The sequence below is a fragment of the Magallana gigas genome, chromosome 2 (genome assembly GCF_963853765.1).
Source record: "Magallana gigas chromosome 2, xbMagGiga1.1, whole genome shotgun sequence".
NCBI lineage: Eukaryota > Metazoa > Mollusca > Bivalvia > Ostreida > Ostreidae > Magallana > Magallana gigas.
The window spans coordinates 21175163-21194161 of NC_088854.1; the positions used below are offsets into that span (position 1 = coordinate 21175163).

At 31.2% G+C, this 18999-nt stretch overlaps 1 protein-coding gene across 1 annotated transcript; it reads right to left on the reverse strand.

The window, feature by feature from the left end:
* Positions 1-3265: 3265 nt before the first annotated feature.
* LOC117681620 (uncharacterized) lies at positions 3266-17001 on the reverse strand. Its single transcript, XM_034446926.2, has 14 exons — positions 16838-17001; positions 15848-15981; positions 12522-12666; positions 12270-12400; positions 11401-11536; positions 9951-10046; positions 8814-8953; positions 8082-8173; positions 7514-7598; positions 7274-7345; positions 7064-7159; positions 5974-6135; positions 5783-5878; positions 3266-3604 (listed from the first exon to the last, which is right to left on the reverse strand). Exons 1-14 carry the CDS (start codon positions 16965-16967, stop codon positions 3533-3535), a joined length of 1587 nt encoding a protein of 528 aa, XP_034302817.2. The 5' UTR covers positions 16968-17001; the 3' UTR covers positions 3266-3532.
* Between the last annotated feature and the right edge of the window lie 1998 nt (positions 17002-18999).

Sequence of the window (18999 nt, forward strand, 5' to 3'; positions counted from 1 at the left end):
CCTCAGGAAGTGTAGATTTAAGTTTATTCAAATCATGGTCCCCGGGGGTAGGATGGGACCACAATTGGGGGATCAAGTTTTACATAGGAATATATAGAGAAAATCTTTAAAAATCTTCTTCTCAAAAATTACTAGGCCAGGAAAGGTCAACTTTGAGTGGAAGCATCTGCAGGTAGTGTAGATTCAAGTTTGTTTAAATCATGGTCCCCTGGGTAGGGTGGGGCCACAATAAGGGGATCATGTTTTAAATAGGAATATATAGAGAAAATCTTTAAAAATCCTCTTCTCAAAAACTATTTGGCCAGAAAAGCTCAAATTAAAATGGAAGCATCCTCAGGTAGTGTAGATTTAAGTCTGTTCAAATCATGGTCCCCGGGGGTAGGGTGGGGCCACAATTGGGGGATCAGGTTTTACATAGGAATATATATAGAGAAAATCTTTAAAAATCTTATTCTCAAAATCTATTAGGCCAGATAAGTTCAAATTAAAATGGAAGCATCCTCAGGTAGTGTAGATTCACGTTTCTTCAAATCATAGTCCCCGGGGGTAGGGCGTGGCCACAATTGGGGGATCAATTTTTACATAAGAGTATATAGAGAAAATCTTTAAAAAAATTTCTTTTAATAACTATTTGGCCAAGAAATCTCAAATTGGCATGTAACCATCCTCAGATAATGTAGATTCAAGTTTGTTCAAATCATGGTCCCTGGGGGTAGGGCGGGGCCACAATGGGGGATACATTTTTATATATAGAGAAAATCTTTAAAAGTCTTCTTCTCAAAAGTATTAGGCCAGGAAAGCCCAAATTTGAGTGGAGGCATCCCCAGATCATATAGATTCAAGTTTGTTTAAATAATAGTCCAGGGGTAGGGTGAGGCCACAATGGGGGATGAATATAGGAAAATCTTTCAAAATTTTCTTTTTAAAGACTATTTGGCCAGAAAAGCTTAAACTTGTGTAGAGGCATCCTCGGGTAGTGTAAATTCAAGTTTGCAAAATCACTAGTGGTAGGGCGGGACCGTGATGCCGGATTGAATTTTTACATAGGAATATATAGAGAAAATCTTTAAAAATATTCTGGGAAAGTTTTTGGTCCAAAACTCAGTACTTAGTGTGAAAGCACAGGTTATGAGATTAAAGGTAGATTTAAGTTTGATGAAACCATGATTCCCTAGAGAATAGTGGGGCCACGAAATGGGGGGGGGGTTATATAGGAATAGAGAAAAATCTTAGAGGTACAACAACAAAAGGGGCTTGGTATTTACCAAAAAATAAGAGATGGATAAAAATTGGCAGATTTTCAATTTTTTTTTAGCAAGATCTACTGTACTCAGTTGTCAAGATATTTTGATACTGTAATGCTAATTTGATCAGAATTAAGGCAATTGTTGCTCAGGTGAGCGATGTGGCCCCTGGGCCTCTTGTTTAAATTGTTTACCGGTATTTTGGAGGTTAAATCACCTGTGTCAAGCTTGTGACATGTGACATACTGGATATTGTAACTGTATTTACTTAAGCCTTTGAGTATACATGTATCATAGAAAAAAAACCCTTTATTTTGAAGTTAATATTTCACACACAAAAAAATTATAAAAATTAATTTTTGATATGACAGAGAAAAATTGTTCGCCCTATACTTCTCTGATCAACTGAGATCAGGCCAATTTAATCCACAAGGAATGTTTGGAGGTCCCCATGAAAAAAATATCCTACATTTTCATCCATATCTTGAAGATACTAGAATGCACCGTATCTGAAAGAAATGCTTTCCTTTGACCTTCTATAAAATACCATTTTTGTATATTTACATATAAACGATAGTTCCAACATCAAACCTACTGATTTTTATATAAAAGGTTTAGCTGCTATTCTCCATAAACATTTTGAGGTATTCGTGGAGGACTAACTGCAGCAATTTGAATTTTCAATTCTTTATAGAAAAATATTGGTACATGTAACACTTTCCTCTGTAGAGTTGGAGAGTACAATTTGGATTATTCATTAACACTGTCTTGATTGCTCATCTACCTTTCAAAATTAATGTAATGTTTGTTGAGATTTTTTTGCATTTAGAAATCATGAAAACTAGTATATTGTTGGCTCAGATGAGCAATTCTACCATGGTCATGCACATATCAGGCACGTAGCATCGTTTTTGAAAGTAGGAGGTGATAGGGAGGGGCAGACTCATTCTAAAAATCCTGACGAGCAAAAATAAAAGCAAATTCGCCGATCATGAAAAATCCTAATCTGGGACTTCCTTAATTCTAATTACATTTTATAAAAAGTTGGGGGGGGGGGGGTCTGTATCAAAATTCAATTTTCTATTTGTAATTTTAAAAAAATTGCTGTAAGAAAAAATAGGAAGTGGGGTCTGGCCCCCTGATGCTACGTGACTGCATACACTGTATAATATGTAGCACAAAGTAGGCTATATCTTAAAGGGGCATGGCCACGATTTTCGTCAAAAAAAAATTCAAGTTTTATTATTTACAATGCTTCAGAAAGGCATTTTTAATAGGCAACCGAAATTTGAGTGTAATTTGTTGAGTTATAAGCAAGTAACAGAGCTTGAAATTCTTCACTATGTAAACAAAGCATTTGTTTACATTTTGAACGTTGAAGTAAAATTCCAGGTTAAAACCTAAAACGAATGTGTTAAACGTTAGGAATTGCTTATCTTTGCTTAAAATTAATAAAAAGATAGACAAATAAGCTGGAAAAAGATTTTTTATAGGTATATTGAACCTATGTAAACAAAAACAGGGAACGAGCCTTGTTTACATGACAGAGAACTGTGAGCCCCGTATCTTGCTTATAACTCTACGAATGACTATCAAATTTTATTTGTTCATTAGAAATTCATTTCAAAAGCATTGTTAATACTCAGAACATAAAAATAGTTTTTGACCAAAATCGTGACCATGTCCCTTTAAGAGACCTGGATGGTCATGGCAATTTTTAAATTATTTCCTTGAGACGATAAGCTTTAATAAAGGTAAAGAAAAACATTAAAGCTAAAATATTTTAAGGTTTTTATTAACTAAATATTAGTTTTTGACCAAAAATGTAATATTTCAAATTTTACGGTATATCTGTTAACATCCAGCCGCTTAAACATTGTTGCAAGAATTTCATGCGTTAACACATGACAAATTTAATGATAAAATATAAAACAGCACAAACTTTATCTTCAGTCATTCATAACGACACGACCACAATGTTTAAATGTTGACACAGTTGTCGCATAATTCTAATATCACCTGAGAGTCTATTAGTATTCGAATGTTGCGTAATATAAATAAGTAGGAAGGAGAAAATATCAAATGTAAAGTATTGCTTATACGCATAGTCTGAAGCATTTTTAACAGATGTCATAATTGTACACACAATGTAGATAAAATTGCAGTTTATTACTAATTCACTGATGTCACCATGTTATTTTTAAAATGGTTTTGCTATAGATAGCAATAATTGACTTAAAAGGATTTCTACAAAATAAAAGAAAACTTTGACTTCACGCACACGGGTCTCATGATTGTTTGGGTTTTAGCTTTGTAGCCGCAAAATGTTTCAAAAAAGCCAATGTAGATTTTTTTCCTTCCTGCAAAATCAAAATAATGTATTTGAGATTACTGGGTTAAGGCGATGCAGATTATTTCACTCAATTGTTGCTTGAAATTTTTCAGAAAAAAATATCCATTTCATTTTATGCGTTAATATTGAGGTATTCATTATATTTTATAAAATAGGGGTAATTATTTTGTACAAAATCATATTTTGTGCAAATTTGCATATAACAATCAACAAGAGGCCCACAGGCCTTGACGGTCACCTGAGTATCATAGCCCTAAGATTAACCTGTCAAGAAAGCCTCATGTGTGCATTTAAAAGCTTCATTTATGAGTCTAAACCCCAATCCGAGACTACTCCGACAAATATCCCCGCTTTCGTTATTTGACAATTGCATGGGGAAGGGGGGTAGGGTCAGAAAAAAATCAGATTGTAGCTCCAGGGAGTAAAAATTGTAAACTTTTGGTTAAAAGAGACCAGCAGATCTTTAATGTCAAATCTTTATTATATTCACAGTTTAATTTAGAATACACCAAAGAATACACAGGAAATTGGTAGAATTACTAAAATAAGAAACAAACTAAATGTATCCGATCCATAATCGCCATGTTCAATGGATTGGGATGCATGACACATATGTATGGACTTAATACCCAGTATACTTGGACATACTTGTTTAAGTATCCTGTTATCGAAGAATTACACCCCACCCTTTGCTATTAATCTTTAACATCAATTCTAATCAAAGAACTGACGGGAGTTGATTTTATTGATTATTATTTATTTTAAAATCAACGAAACGTTTTTTTGCATGGCAAGTAGTTTATAATCTCTATTTGAATTACGCACCTTTTAAAAATATGGATCCTCGGATTTTTCCGACAAGAATTTCGAGAAAACCTCTTATAAATCATGTTGTGTAATATTTAGAAATAGAAATGATTTCATCAAACTATGTATCGGTATTCGAAATATTTCAAAAAGTGTATGGCTCCAAACAATAATGAACTATAGTCTCGTTCAACCAGATGCTCGTCTGTCTCCGTTAATATCCGAGAGGTACCAGGTCACGTGATAGCTTGATGAATCGACCTGTTAATATAGACTGACTCTCTGCTTGTCGGAGATGTACGGAGACAGCCGATGGTTGAACGAGACTATATTGAATTCTGGCATAGGAATACATACGACTGCAAAAAACTTCTAAATTGTTCGTACTATTTAAAATCTGACTATTTCTTAGGTATTTATAAATGAGTTTCCTTTTAAAAAATGCTTCAGCGTACATTACATCGAATTTATCGATTATTTTCAAGAACTAACTCTTGTCAGCGGTGATGATTTGTGCTTAGGTCCGAACACTGTTTCAGTTTCGGTTTGCCAGAGTAACTGCATAGGAGAGTTGATTAAAACTAACTCCCAACAATATTTATAGTATTTAAAATTTGTTTTAAATAATTTTCCTATTCCTTATGATTAAATGTTTATTTCCACCAGAGTATTTACTGATACTCTTATTATTTACTTTTTTAAAAAATGTGATTGTCTCCAAGAATGGTTCATGGACATCATAACCATGCATTTATTTTTTCTCAGATAGAAATGGTAATAGAAAAGAATTTTTTTTCATACATTTTAACGATACATGTATAACCATATTGGTCATGAATTTGAAAATTTTGACAGAGGGCTTTATGAACATTAGAACCATGTATTTTGTTTTTCCCCCATGTGTTGGAGTAAAGTAGATGTTTGAAAATTTGGCTTTTTTGCATATCTAGTCACGTCTATGAAGCCCCGAAAATGGTTAAGTCTTGAATTTCACAATTTAGATTCCTCTTATTATACATATGCATCATAGTAAAAATAGTAACAATTGGCACCATAGTTTTCAAGAAGAAGTTAAAAAATGTAAAATTATTAACTGTCGACGACGGACGAAGACCAATAGCTCTGAGTGACTCAGGCGACCTTAAAAACCAATATAATATTCATTTGAATTAGAATTGCAAAATTATCATAAATATTAAAAATGTTTATCAATTGGAAAGCAAAGTTTTCCTTAGGACACCACTGTTAATCTCTTTTTAAAGATATATTTTTCGTACCCACAAACTTTGATGGATATGTAGAGTACGTAAACTGTCCTTTGAGATGCAAAATACATATGTACGAGAAAAGAAAAGGCAACATATTGAGTGTCAAATACCTCCATAATAAATTTTACATCTTCTGTTTCCACACTAAAATCAGCCGTGCTCACATAATGTGTATGGACGCCGACTGTCCTGGGTAAATCTTCAGACTAAAAAGTATTTTGAAATAAATGGATAACTTTAAAATATCAGGAAGTTAGAAAGATATTAACATTTCATAAATTTCGAATTATTGTTGACTTACACTGAATCCTATCTGGTCTGCGTTTAGAGATACCGTTGAGAAAAAAGCTTGAGTGAAGTCCTTTAACGAATTGATTTGTTGCTTTTCTGATCCTAGTATGCCATAGTTTGCTAATGCATACCCTTTGCGACTGCAATATTCGACGATCTCATTGAAGTCAATCTACAAAGAACAAATATTTATTTTGGTAACGAAATGCATGCTAAAGGCCACTGCAAAATACACCATTTTAGATTTATGGCCGCATAACTTTTTACCCCCATATTACTTGATCCTCATTTATCAAAGTTGTGAAGTAAATGTATACAGATTGCCATTTAAAGACTTCAAGTAGTACAATAATAAAAAAAAAAAACAACATGCAGCCTTGATTATTTTTTCATAATTTTTTTCTTCAGATCTTCCGAACAATATGTTTCTTTTAAAGTGGATGGCATTATTTTGCCATTTTTTCACGTTTTAGAATTTGGATGAAACAAAATTTAATCTGTTTTGTGTTCATGTCTTTTTTTATGGTTTTAAAAGTTGTTATATCTTACAAAAACTGAAAAAAATATTCTGCGTGATATTATTATATATTGCCTAATAGCAAAAAATAGATCTGAATGTACGAATCTCCGATAATTGTTTTCTTTTTCATTTCTGGGTCCATAATTCTTTAACCTAAGACCTTTCATTTGACAATTTTATTTGCTAAGATTCTTGATAAAACATTTCATAAATATATTTTAAAAAGCACAAGTTTTTGTATCGTTAAAGCTTTGATTGCAAAAGTATTCCACTATTTAGTAATAATGTAACTAATATTGATATACAATATCATATATTTCTATGTGCTTAAAACAGTGAGATCAGTGAATATGCACTTAGTTTATGTTGACAAATTAATGAATGGCTTACTTAGCTTGTTTTTTTACCATCTAAATCTGTATTTGTAAACTATAAGTTAATTCAGGCTTTTTCAGGGCGTTTAACTAGTTTAATTGTATGTCACCGTATCACAATATAGATATTGCATCTTTCATGTCACAGGCATGTTGTGAAGGGTGAGGAAAGATGTCACCATTAAAATCGCATTGATGGTAATTACATTTCCACTGCTATCTTTATCCATCATTTTCATTGCAGCTTCAATTGTGGCATTTTCTCCAAACAGTATTTCTTTCTGTCCAGCAGTGAATGTTTCCTTTAATAAATCATTGAAAAAAAGACCAACATTATGACTTAATATTGTTTTTAATGTTTAGTCAAATGCCTTGCTCAATTAGCTTGACACACATTAGTTATATCATAAACTTACATCTTTGAAAACTTCTGTCAATTCATCTTTGGTGATGGTGTTACTGCAGTCAATGTCATACTTTCCTGCTAACTGTTAAAAATGCCCATGTTTTTAAGGACAAGAAATCCAACTCATAGTTTAAGCAAGAAAGTTGACTTTTTAATTATACGTATATGTTTATTTGTAAAATGTAACATAAATTAAGTGATACGTTATATCATCGTAAAATACACAAACTAAAGAAAAAACAATGTATACCTCCAAGAATTTACTGATAGCTTCTCCGGTAGACTGATGTTCTTTTCCCAGCCTTACGGCGGTTAATCTTCTGTCTAAGGCTTTCCTGTAAAAATTTATTTATTAATATTTGTTGGATCAATCATAGCGTATCAGTCTTCGTAAAGACTATGTCTGGACTCATTCATACTCAAAATGTTCAATTAAGCACCGTAAGTGATCAAGAATTATGCATAAAATGCCGTTTTGCGTATACTGAATCGGTTGCCATGTTTACAAAATTAGAAGCTTGGCTACATGTAGGTACTTAGTTGAATTATGTATTATCAACAATTTAAACAGGTTATTTCAACCCCAACTGAAATCGTTCGTTTTTATTGCTATCAAAGGGGAATGCCAAACGTCTTACATACAAGACCCTGCATATTCAATTAAGAGACAACATTGATTTTATCAATCATTTTATTTGCAAGCGAAGCATGAATTGATAAAGCAAACTTCATTGACACGTTCTTATTTAAATTGTCTTTATTTTTAGATTATTAATACATTGGATGTTAACATATGGATTTACTTAAAAAAGAAATACCTTGCCAGCGTAGTATCTGGATACGTCACTTTGTGCTTATTTTTGCGTGTTACTACCGAATTATAGTTGTTCGTCTCGTCATCGTTGTTGAACTATGAAAAAAACAACAGTCAGCTAAAACTTTCCCTCTTTAAGATCACTGAAGTCATACGCGGATCTAGAAAATATTGGCACGAGGAGGGTCAAAGGGATAACTGTGTTTGCCAGGGGGCCAAGGCCTATTTTCGGTAATTTTATAATACTATGGGAATATGAGATATTTAAATTTTCCACCAGGTACCCTCTTTACCCAAGAGTGACACAAAATGGACGTGTCTTATAGCCGAAAACGGTATTGGATGCGCCGCGCAGTTATACATAGCAAGTGATACATTAAAAAACAGTGGTTTTAAAATAATATTGTTTAAGTGAGGAAATTGTAAATAATATAAATATTAGTAATAAGGAAACATTCTTTGAATATTATGAGGTGACAATTTCGGTCGGGGTGTGGTCGAAACCAATAAAGCCCGAAGGGCTTCATGATTGTTTTTACCACGCTCAGACCGAAATTATCGCCTCATAATACTCAAAGAATGATTCCTTATTCCTTAAAGATTGTTTAACATTTTCAGAAGTATAATTCTAATCTTTTTTTTCAATGCAAAGTGGTTTTTAAGCTTAACGCTTTATATTATAATATGTTGAATTTCTTGAGAGCAACTGACGTAAATTAGTGCTTATAAGTCTTACCACAATAAAGCCAAGCGTTTTATCGGATGTTTTTTCGTCTCTCGCAAACTTGTTTCTTCTGTCCAATATTTTGGGTAAATCTTTCAAAGGATGCAGTCTTTTGAGAAAAGAGTCTTCATTTTTCATCGACAACCACCATCCTTTATGTTATATAAGAAAATTTCGATATCCTCTTTACATATATCACTGCTATTACTACAACTATATAATGAAAATAATTATTATTTTTCAAATATTATTAAATAAGCAAAATATTGATTGAATCCACAATTTTTAAATGGTGCATTGAATAACTACAGATAGATTAAAGCTGCTGGGTCCGATTTTATATCAAATTTTATGCACGCTTTTAAACAATGGTTATGCTTAGTATATGTTTAATAATAGACACTGCAGTAGTTTTTTCTAGTCAATTATGCCAAATTTCAATGAAGAAAAATACGTACAAAATTTGATAACAAACAAACGACATAAAAGGGTACCGCGTTATTTCGCATCATGTTAAATTTCACCCCTGACGACGAGACGGGTATCATGGTTGTATTACGACTTTGACATCGTATTAAATAAAGGTCGAAACACAATCAGACAAATTACAAATAAACATGTGTACGTTCTGTTTGCCAATATTTCTAAAGTTTGCTTTCTTTACAATCGATGCATAGCATGCGGGTTGAATACTAGTAACCCCAATTATTTCGGGGACGAAACCAAATGGTTTCCTTTTCTAAAAATTCCCGTGATGCACTTTGGTTTGTTTTTTCGTTTGCCCAAAAAGAAATTACTTTTATTTACTTTGAATATTTTTACTTTGAAACTGATTCTGCTCGTGTAAATAGGAGAAAGTCCATAACTTTTTAAGATAAATGGTTTGTATGGAAAAAATGTGTTACTGTAATAACAAAAAAATCGGACCAAGCAGCTTTAATCAAAAGGCCAATTGGCCGAATATGGTGTCTGAGCCACAAACGTTTCAACCTTTGACCTAACTATATGAAGCCTAGTTTTACAGTATTCCAAGCAATACCAAACAAAATGTCAAAAGTGGATCAGTTTAAGTCCTAACTTTATGATAAGGATATATCTATCAAATGGTGTAGCAGGGTACATAATGTGTCTACTGTTCTGTAAATATACCGTCAAAGCAAGAGATTGGGTAGTTCATGATGATTCCACCGTCCGAGTACAGAGCGGTATGTCCATTTACCCGACATTTCACTGGTTGAATCAAGCCTGTGAACATAATGAAAAGATCCATAGTAATTAAGTAATCACAACTAACAACACTTCATTGAAATGTTTCTTTGGCTAGAAATGACATTAAAAAACCACAGTTAACAAATTAGATTTCAGTTTGCTCTACATACAAATTAATTCAATAATTGTTTAACAGTTTAGGCGTTCGATATAGTGAACACAGTTAGGTGTGTTTTTCGGTCTTTTGATTGTATTTTAAACAGTTTTAGTGTGCTTCAATAAAAATTTCATTAAACCGCAGTTTACAAATTTCATTATTTTCATTAAACCACAGTTTACAAAGAATTTAATTTCATTAAACCACAGTTTACAAAGAGTAAGATTTCACTTTGCTCTATATACAAATTAATTCAATGATTGTTTAGGTGTATTTCTCGGTCTTTTTATTGTATTTTAAACAGTTTTAGTGTGCTTCAATAAAAATTTCATTTTACAAATTTAAGTTTCTTAAGTAAGAAATAAACACCCCCTTATTTTTTTACGAATACGTGCAGCTTTATAATTAATTTTTTTTAAACACACCTTCAATGTATACAAGTATCTTTTCCCTCCCATTTTGTTTGCTTAAGTATATACTAGGTTTACAGGAATTTAATTTGTTTATTAAAGTTGAAATGTTTTTGGCAATAATACTATTCTTATTCTTCCGCAAGATATTATTCGCTGGAAATATTGTACAAAAGAAACATGTAATATTCAGCTTTTAATTAGTTGAAGTAAATAGCAAAAGTAAGTTTAACTAATCGAGACAACAAAGAAATCAATTCAGATTTGTACTCCTCCACAGCTACTGCGAAGATCAACGAGATTATCCAATATACCACAAACGTCATCAGATTTGAAATACATATCAACATTGCAATATAATGACTAATGTCTAAACATAGGACTATATAAAATTATGTCGAAATCATTTCTAAGTTCCATTCTCAAACGATGCCTATTGCAAGAAATATTTATCTATAATGCTAAGAGCTCATAGGTTGTTCCAAGGACCTCGCTAACATTAGTATCTTATTATCCTTAAGAATATTTTACAAAGATATTTTATGAATAATTTACGTTTTTTATATTCCAAGCGATAATTTGCGATTGATACACATGTAAACTTTACTACTGCAACGAAACCGTTGGGGTTACCCGGAACAGACGTGTCAATGACCTACTAAATCTCTGTACAATAAAACGATCAGCAAAAGTTCTGAGTACAAATGTAGTTGAAAACAAATAAGGTTACTGTTATTGTGAGTGTTATAAGATAGCCTCCTTGGTTTTGAAATGCTGTTTGAAATATAAAAATCGAGGCCAACTTAAATGCGATTGATCTAACCTGGGAGTGCGACTGACATCCGGACGGCTAGTCGGATTGGAATATTTGGAGTTGTCTTCGGGTGAAAGTACTCCTCATGTAGTACTGTTAAGTTGGTGACAACAACGCACAGTTCCCTTCCCGTTTTTTCATAGAGCTGTACAAATACGTTATAAAGGTATAGTTTAGTTCTCATTCAGTAGCAGATCAAGCAAAGAAGGGAATATTATTATTTTTTTAAGTCTTATTTTTAAACGTTTAAGACTGTCCAAAAGATGCTGAGTATATATTATCATTATATTCAATTCTATATTTTTGGTTAGAAAATAATGAAAGTTTGTCTTTTTTATTGTACCTTTTTTTTCTTAATAAATTAAAAAGCAGAATTGTCCGATTTTAATTGAAAAAAAGAAAGAATTTTGTTCAGCCATGCTAAATGAATGAATGTGCCATATAATATATATCTGAAAATTATAAAAAAAAAAAAAAATAACAATGTTGTGCTCAATTAAGTCTTTCAAAAGAAAATGTTTGTCAAAATACAACACTAAACGTGTGCACTTGTTCCCAAACTATTTTATCCTGATTGAAGCTTGTCCGTTTTTATCAAGATTCTCAGAATCGTTCAGAACACACAGATAACCTTTCAATTTTTATTAGCTTTTTCAAATCGTTATTATCGTAGACAGAAAGAATATATATTTTCTTTTTTTTTTAAATAACAAAACAGACTATTGAAACTATAGTAATAATCTGAATTCTCTTTACATATGAAGGATAAAAGCGTACTTTTTTAAAAAAATCTATCTTTAAAAGATATTGCAATTAATCGGATCACACTGGTTTAAACGACTATTAATATGAGCTACATGTAGTATATTGTGATTTACATCGCGAAAAGTAGCATCTTTGTTGCCAAGTTTCTTTTCCACTAACGTTCCAATATAATCATAAAAGGAGGTATAGTTTTGCCAGCCCAAAAATTGGAACATGTTATAAATGACTCTCCATTTCCCGACATCTAAGAGAAAAAAAATTAAATGTCTTTTGTATTAAAAAAAAATGAAAAGTATTTCAAATCATAAATTGAATCAAATTTACAAAGAAAAAATTGAAAATACACATAGTACGTGTATACTAACCGAGAAAGGCACCGAGATTCACACTGGAGATTTCTTCTATTTCCTCTGCGTTGAATCCTAGCACTGCAACAAGAGCTGTAACAGAGCCAATGCTTGTTCCAGCACACCTTTTGATTTTCTTTAACAAACCGATTTCGTCCAAAAGCTATTCCAAAGACATAGAAAACATAATATATAGATATACATATTCTATCGGAGTAATGTTATAGTTTATGAAATTCATTAACTCCAATTATTGTCCAGCTTTCTTTGGTAAAATACTGTACAACGATTGCCCGTTTTATATATTTATGGAATTATTCTTTGAGTTTTAAGACATGGTATTTTTAGTCGGGGCGTGATCAGATCAAATACTGTAATCATTTAATATATATATATATATATATATATATATATATATATATATATATATATATATATATATATATATATATATATATATATATATAAGAATGGTTCTTTATTATTCATTATCATGTAATGTTCATTAATTGTACGATCAAATATTAAATTTATGACATTTTTACGTTATTTTTATTTCTTTTAAGGCGGATGAGGACTTTGTTGTGTAAATGTATATGTCAATGATTTTTAATTAGTTTTTATACCCATCAATATTCAGATAAGCTCTACTATAGATATCTTTTTTATGGCCTTTTTCTTGCCTTGCAAGGAAGATATTTTGATAGCAATAATTCCCCTTTTCCGGCATTATGAATTTGTTGACAATAATGATTTTAAGAAATAATTAATCTGATTTAATTTATTAAATAATTTTAAGAACAGAGATAAATTCTGAAAATTAGCTACAACATTGACCTTTTTACATAGCAAATCAAAAATTTTCGAATATTTTGATAAATTCAACACTTTTTATTTTGAATTTTTTTTATTTTGAATTTGAACAAAAAGTTAAAACACATTAACAACACTCAATGAAAATTTTTCTTAAACATTTGATATATCAATCTTAACATGTTCTTCATAACAAATTTATTGGCATTTAATGGAGATACTACAATAGTAATTACTCTATCCCATTATCTGAAATTTCAACTTTATGTGACAGTTTTAGTTTTGAAACATAAAAAATTGGGTTGTTTTTAAGGGGGAGAATGGGGCACAAATTAAAGTGGAAATGTCTTCTGCATCATATCTATAGACTTTATTTATAAGATAACCGTCAAAAACGTATCAATCCGCCTGGTGTTATGTTTGAATTTTGTACAATTTGACATCATTTTAAGAGTCATATGACCATTTTTATCTAAAATTAGGAGTAAAATTATTAAATTAAAAGCAATGTATTCAATAATCATACAATATTCATGGTTTATAAAGCGTAAACTGTCCGAAACTAATTTATATCGTATTAAACAAAAATATTGAATGTATTCCTTAATTCACACAACTTGACCTCCACAATGTTTATTACATTTTACATATTATATAAGATTAACATTTTATATTATATTCCATAAAAACTGTCATGTGATCAACATAAGTCATGTGATCAACATCCTATCTCCCCTTTTTTAAGGTGGGTCGCGGGTTTACCCCATAAAAATCTCACGAGAAAACATACCCTGAAAATTTGTTAAATCGTTATTTAGGATACACAGTTCATTATATAAATTTTTTATCAAATTTGCCTACGCTCTTTGTATGCATTACCGCTCTAAACTTAGTATCGTTTGAAGTGCTGTTTTGACGCTTTTCTTATGAAATATATAGGAAAATGAGCATATTTTTCTTTATATTCGAGATGGAGTCTTTTTTCTAAATTGCAAATGACTTCAAACAATTTAGACGAATTTATCAACGGTTTCTATTTTACAAATTATTTATGTAAAAAAAAAATAAATGTGTTCTCGCTAGATTTTTTGCTATTTTATTTTATGTTTCTGATTATTCTACCAAATATTTCCGTATCTGACGTCATGATTACGACGTCAAAAAATGTTAAACCTGTTCCACTTATACTTACTAAGTGATGCAATCATTTAAAAACTAAATTCAGGACTGCTAAAGCTAAAACTCTTACAGATTTAAGGCTCAAAGGACGATGCAGATTCTTTTTACATAAATATTGTCCACAAAATTTACAGAAAAGAGAAAATATTTTAAATACATCCATATATAGCCAAGTTCGTACACATAACTTTGTAACAGTTAAAGTGACAATTTTCCTAGTGATTAGACAACCTACCACAATAAACTTGCTGAAGCATATATCTTTCTTTAAAAAATGGACTTTTTGAGAATATGAAAGAGCTCGAGATTAAACATATTTTTATCATGAATCCAAAACTATTAATAGGAAGGGGGGCAGCCTCTCGTGTACCTCCGGTTTTATATACATGAAGAGATCTGTTCAGTTGATATTAAAAAAATATTAGCCAGAACATATAGCTTTTACAGTCTTATTCTAAATCAGATGATGCAGAGCATGATATTTTAAATATCTAAAATCACGGAGGGAAAGGAGGCATCAAATTTGTTAGCAAGTGCATTTCCATATTAATTTGCTTGGTCGGAATATAAGTTAGACCTAATGTATATAATCTCGAATCTAGAAAACGGTTGTTATTTGTAAGCTCCGGCCAATTATTTTGCTTATCAAGATCTTCACAATTAAAAAAAAATGAATTCCCCGACTGTGCTCTTCACTTTTTCGGGCAAAATAGTTAGATGTAATAATAATATATTATTGATATATTATATCATAATATGTGAATTTAATAACTAATCAATTGTTAAAAAAATATTGCCGAAGCAGAGGACCAAAATATTTTACATATCTCTCTCTCTCTCTCTCTCTCTCTCTCTCTCTCTCTCTCTCTCTCTCTCTCTCTCTCTATGTAACAAGTTTTAGATTACACCGCTGGTTTTTATTTACAGTTGTGAACTTTTACATAGACTGAAAAAGAACGCTCAAATTCTTGCTTATCTGCATAATTATAAATATGTTGCATTCAATGTGCAGTTCCTTTTTTGATTGGTGGAGAATAAATATGAATGATAATTACTGTCTTAACGGCATATATATATATATATATATATATATATATATATATATATATATATATATATATATATATATATATATATATATATATATATATATTCTAATGATACCTTCATTATCACACCGAGCATTTGGTTTTAGAGTGTAATACGGGAAACTTGAGATGTATCCGTTATGACGTCATAAACGAATGTGCACAAAACGGCCAAACAAGTTGTCTAAATTGCGTACAGAATTTAATGACGAAAGCAAACCCGCGACTGACCTTAATGCCGTGTAGTTTTTATTTCGCTTGTACCTTAAGCGCTCCTAGGTAGGCCATTCCTTTAACTCCGCCTCCCTCAAATACAAGGTTTTCAAACGGAAACTGGTCAATGTAATCACGAACATCTATTGAGGAAAATTCGTCATCGTTTCCATCATCACTTTCATCTATTGAAAATACAAAATGTGAAACATTTAAATAAATGAATGTGAAACAAATATGAATTTCTTATTAATTAAAAAAATTGAACAATTCATCGATTTTACAAAGTTCTACTCCTAGAGACTGTCTGGTGGCAGCATGGACCAATGTCGTAGTGAAATGGATTAAAACCCATGCACGGGAAGTGAGATTGGATCGAGAAAGCATGCTATTTCTCTAAGTGTTTCAGCTTCTCTATCATCACAAAGATACTAGGATTTTTATCCAAATGATTATATTAGAAACCATCCACCACAAATTTACTTATTATTACAAATTTCATTACAAAGACACGTGTACTATGATTTTTATTTAGAAACGACCAACCACAAATTTACTTCCCCATGAATAATGCTATTTTTGGACTGTTTTTGATGATTTGCTACAGCTTTCTTTGAAAAATGTCATCAAAGACTTATTAGACTGGGCCATTCCAAGTTTTTTCTATGTTTTGCGTCCGCGGACGGATTGGTTTTGAGATGTAAAAATTAAGAAAAAAACCACAATTGTTGTTCATAAAATTAGATCGCTTTGTCATATGTCAGGCTCAGGATCGCATTTTTAAATCTGGATCAGAAATCAAATATTAAAACATTCAAAATGGAAATCATATAGTAGGTATTTGTTATTTTTGTATTTTTGGTTTCAAAATGAAGAAAATACTTCAAAATATATAACAAATTTTATTTTGTTGAACCTTAAAAGAAGTGGGTTTTTTTCCTAAGGTTTTTTTTCCTGATAGATAGACAGGTTTTTGAGTTTTGGGTGGACGCTAAATAAAGAAAAAACTTGCAATGGCCCTGCTTTGGAGAAGAAAAATACCGCAATCCACACAATCGTGATCAGTTGGACTCTTCCCATTACAGATGCCATCATTGTTGGGTTTCAATGCAATATCTTCAAGGATCGTGTCTTCAAAATCAGACAGCTGATAGGAAAACCCTCCTCCCATTATTGCCTAGCTGTAAAATGACATTCAACTGAATGGCCTAAAAATAATTATTGCGCATTATTTAAAAAAATACAACTTTTGTCAAATTTTAATAGAGAGTTCAGTACAGTTTATCAAATTGAACACAAGGTTACACATTTGCAAGAAATGTCATTTTATGCGGGTTTTATATTAGTTTGGTAAAGAATAAGTCATTTTGCATTGATAGCGTAAGGTCCACTATTCAAAAAAGTCTGTTTGCCCACTCTCGACCTACTGATTGAAAACAAACTGACTCAAGATTATTAAATGAACATCTTTCAAATCCAATAGTCAAATTTTGAAGCCACTATGGATTCAGAATTTATTTCTAAGCTCAAATTTTCGCGAATTTCGTCAATCAACAGAATCAAAATGTAGAAAAAAAAAACCAACATAATTTTGTATTTGTAGAGACATCAACCACATAGCTACCTTATCATTGAAATCAATACACACGAATATTATAAGCATCGCAATATTTAATGTTTAATTTATAGACCAGAGTCGGGACAAGGCAGCCGAACAAATTTTTTGCTACTCTTAAAAATTCAATTCGGTGATTATTCTATAAACTGACATATTATCCCAATATGTATTTGTGTTAAGAATATATGTGTACATCAATACCTGTCTTTGCAAAAAAAATATTCACTTAAGCAAGACTTGCCTTCAGTATCAATCCTATTTAATGAATGAACTTCACGAAAAAGAGGTGATCATTTAAGTGTTTGTAAGTCAAAGTCAAGGCTAAGGTATACCGGTTGTATCATAAACTTTATGATAACCCTGACACTGTCATTACGTAATTTTTAAGGATATAGTTGTTGAAATATAGGTAACATGTCTATGCATATCCTGTTAGGGAAACTGTACATTAAATAGTAGGGAAAACTGCGGATCGGCGTAAATTAATTAACAAACTGTGGTTTTCAAAGCGTCTATATTAGTAGTCGCAAAATTACATTCTTTTATGTCAATATGTTCCAATAAAAAGTGATTCCGACAAGTCCTAGAGTATTTTCTGGTTGTAAATGTCAACATACAATTATTCCAATTTCATTTCTTTATATAATTCAGGGTCGAAACCATAAAAGATTATCAACATAAGTCAAAATTTCAGTCATTTATTAAATAATTATTAGTCGAAAGCTGTCTTTTAAAGCGAGTTAAATAACAAATAATCGATATTATTTTAATATCGGGTACTTTAATTGTATAAAAGCAAAAATACGTCTCGGGTTTTTAAAATGGCATTTATGATGAAATTTGTGTAATTTTACTTTAAACTCCCGCAAATCTATAGTACTTCAAGTGATATCATTTTATTGCAATTGAATCCTACTAATGTCTAGTAAGTAGAATTTTAATAAAAGATTTTAACATAACAAATGATTTTGCTTATATTTGCATTAAGATCTGATTTTCTACTGAATATGAATATTAATTTGTTCTGAAACCATGATTTTAAAGCTGCTTGGTCCGATTTTATATAAAATTTTAGGTACGCTTTTAGACGATGGTAAGGCTTAGTATGTGTATAACAATAGACATTTCAGTAGTTTTCCTGGTCAATTACGCCAAATTTCAATGAAAAAAAATTATGTACAAAATTTGTTAGCAAAACAAGCTACAAAAAGGGGAATCACGTCATTTTGCGTCATGTTAAAATTTAACCCTGACGTAGAGACTGGTATGGTTCTATTACGACTTCGACATCTGTGAATAATTATGTAAACTAGGAAGAAATGTGTACATTTTGTTCGCTAATATATCTGAAGTTTGCTTTCTTTACAATCGATGTATAACATTCGGGTTGAATAAACCCAATCATCCGGGGGACGAAAGCAAACAGTGGCCTTTTCTATACATTCCCGAAATGCAATTCGGTTTGTTTTTTCGTTTGCCCAAAAAGAAATAATTTTATTTACTTTAAATATTTCTAACTTTGAAAGGAGACCAATTCTGCTGGTGTAAATAGGAGAAAGTTCATAGCTTTCTTAGATAATTGGTT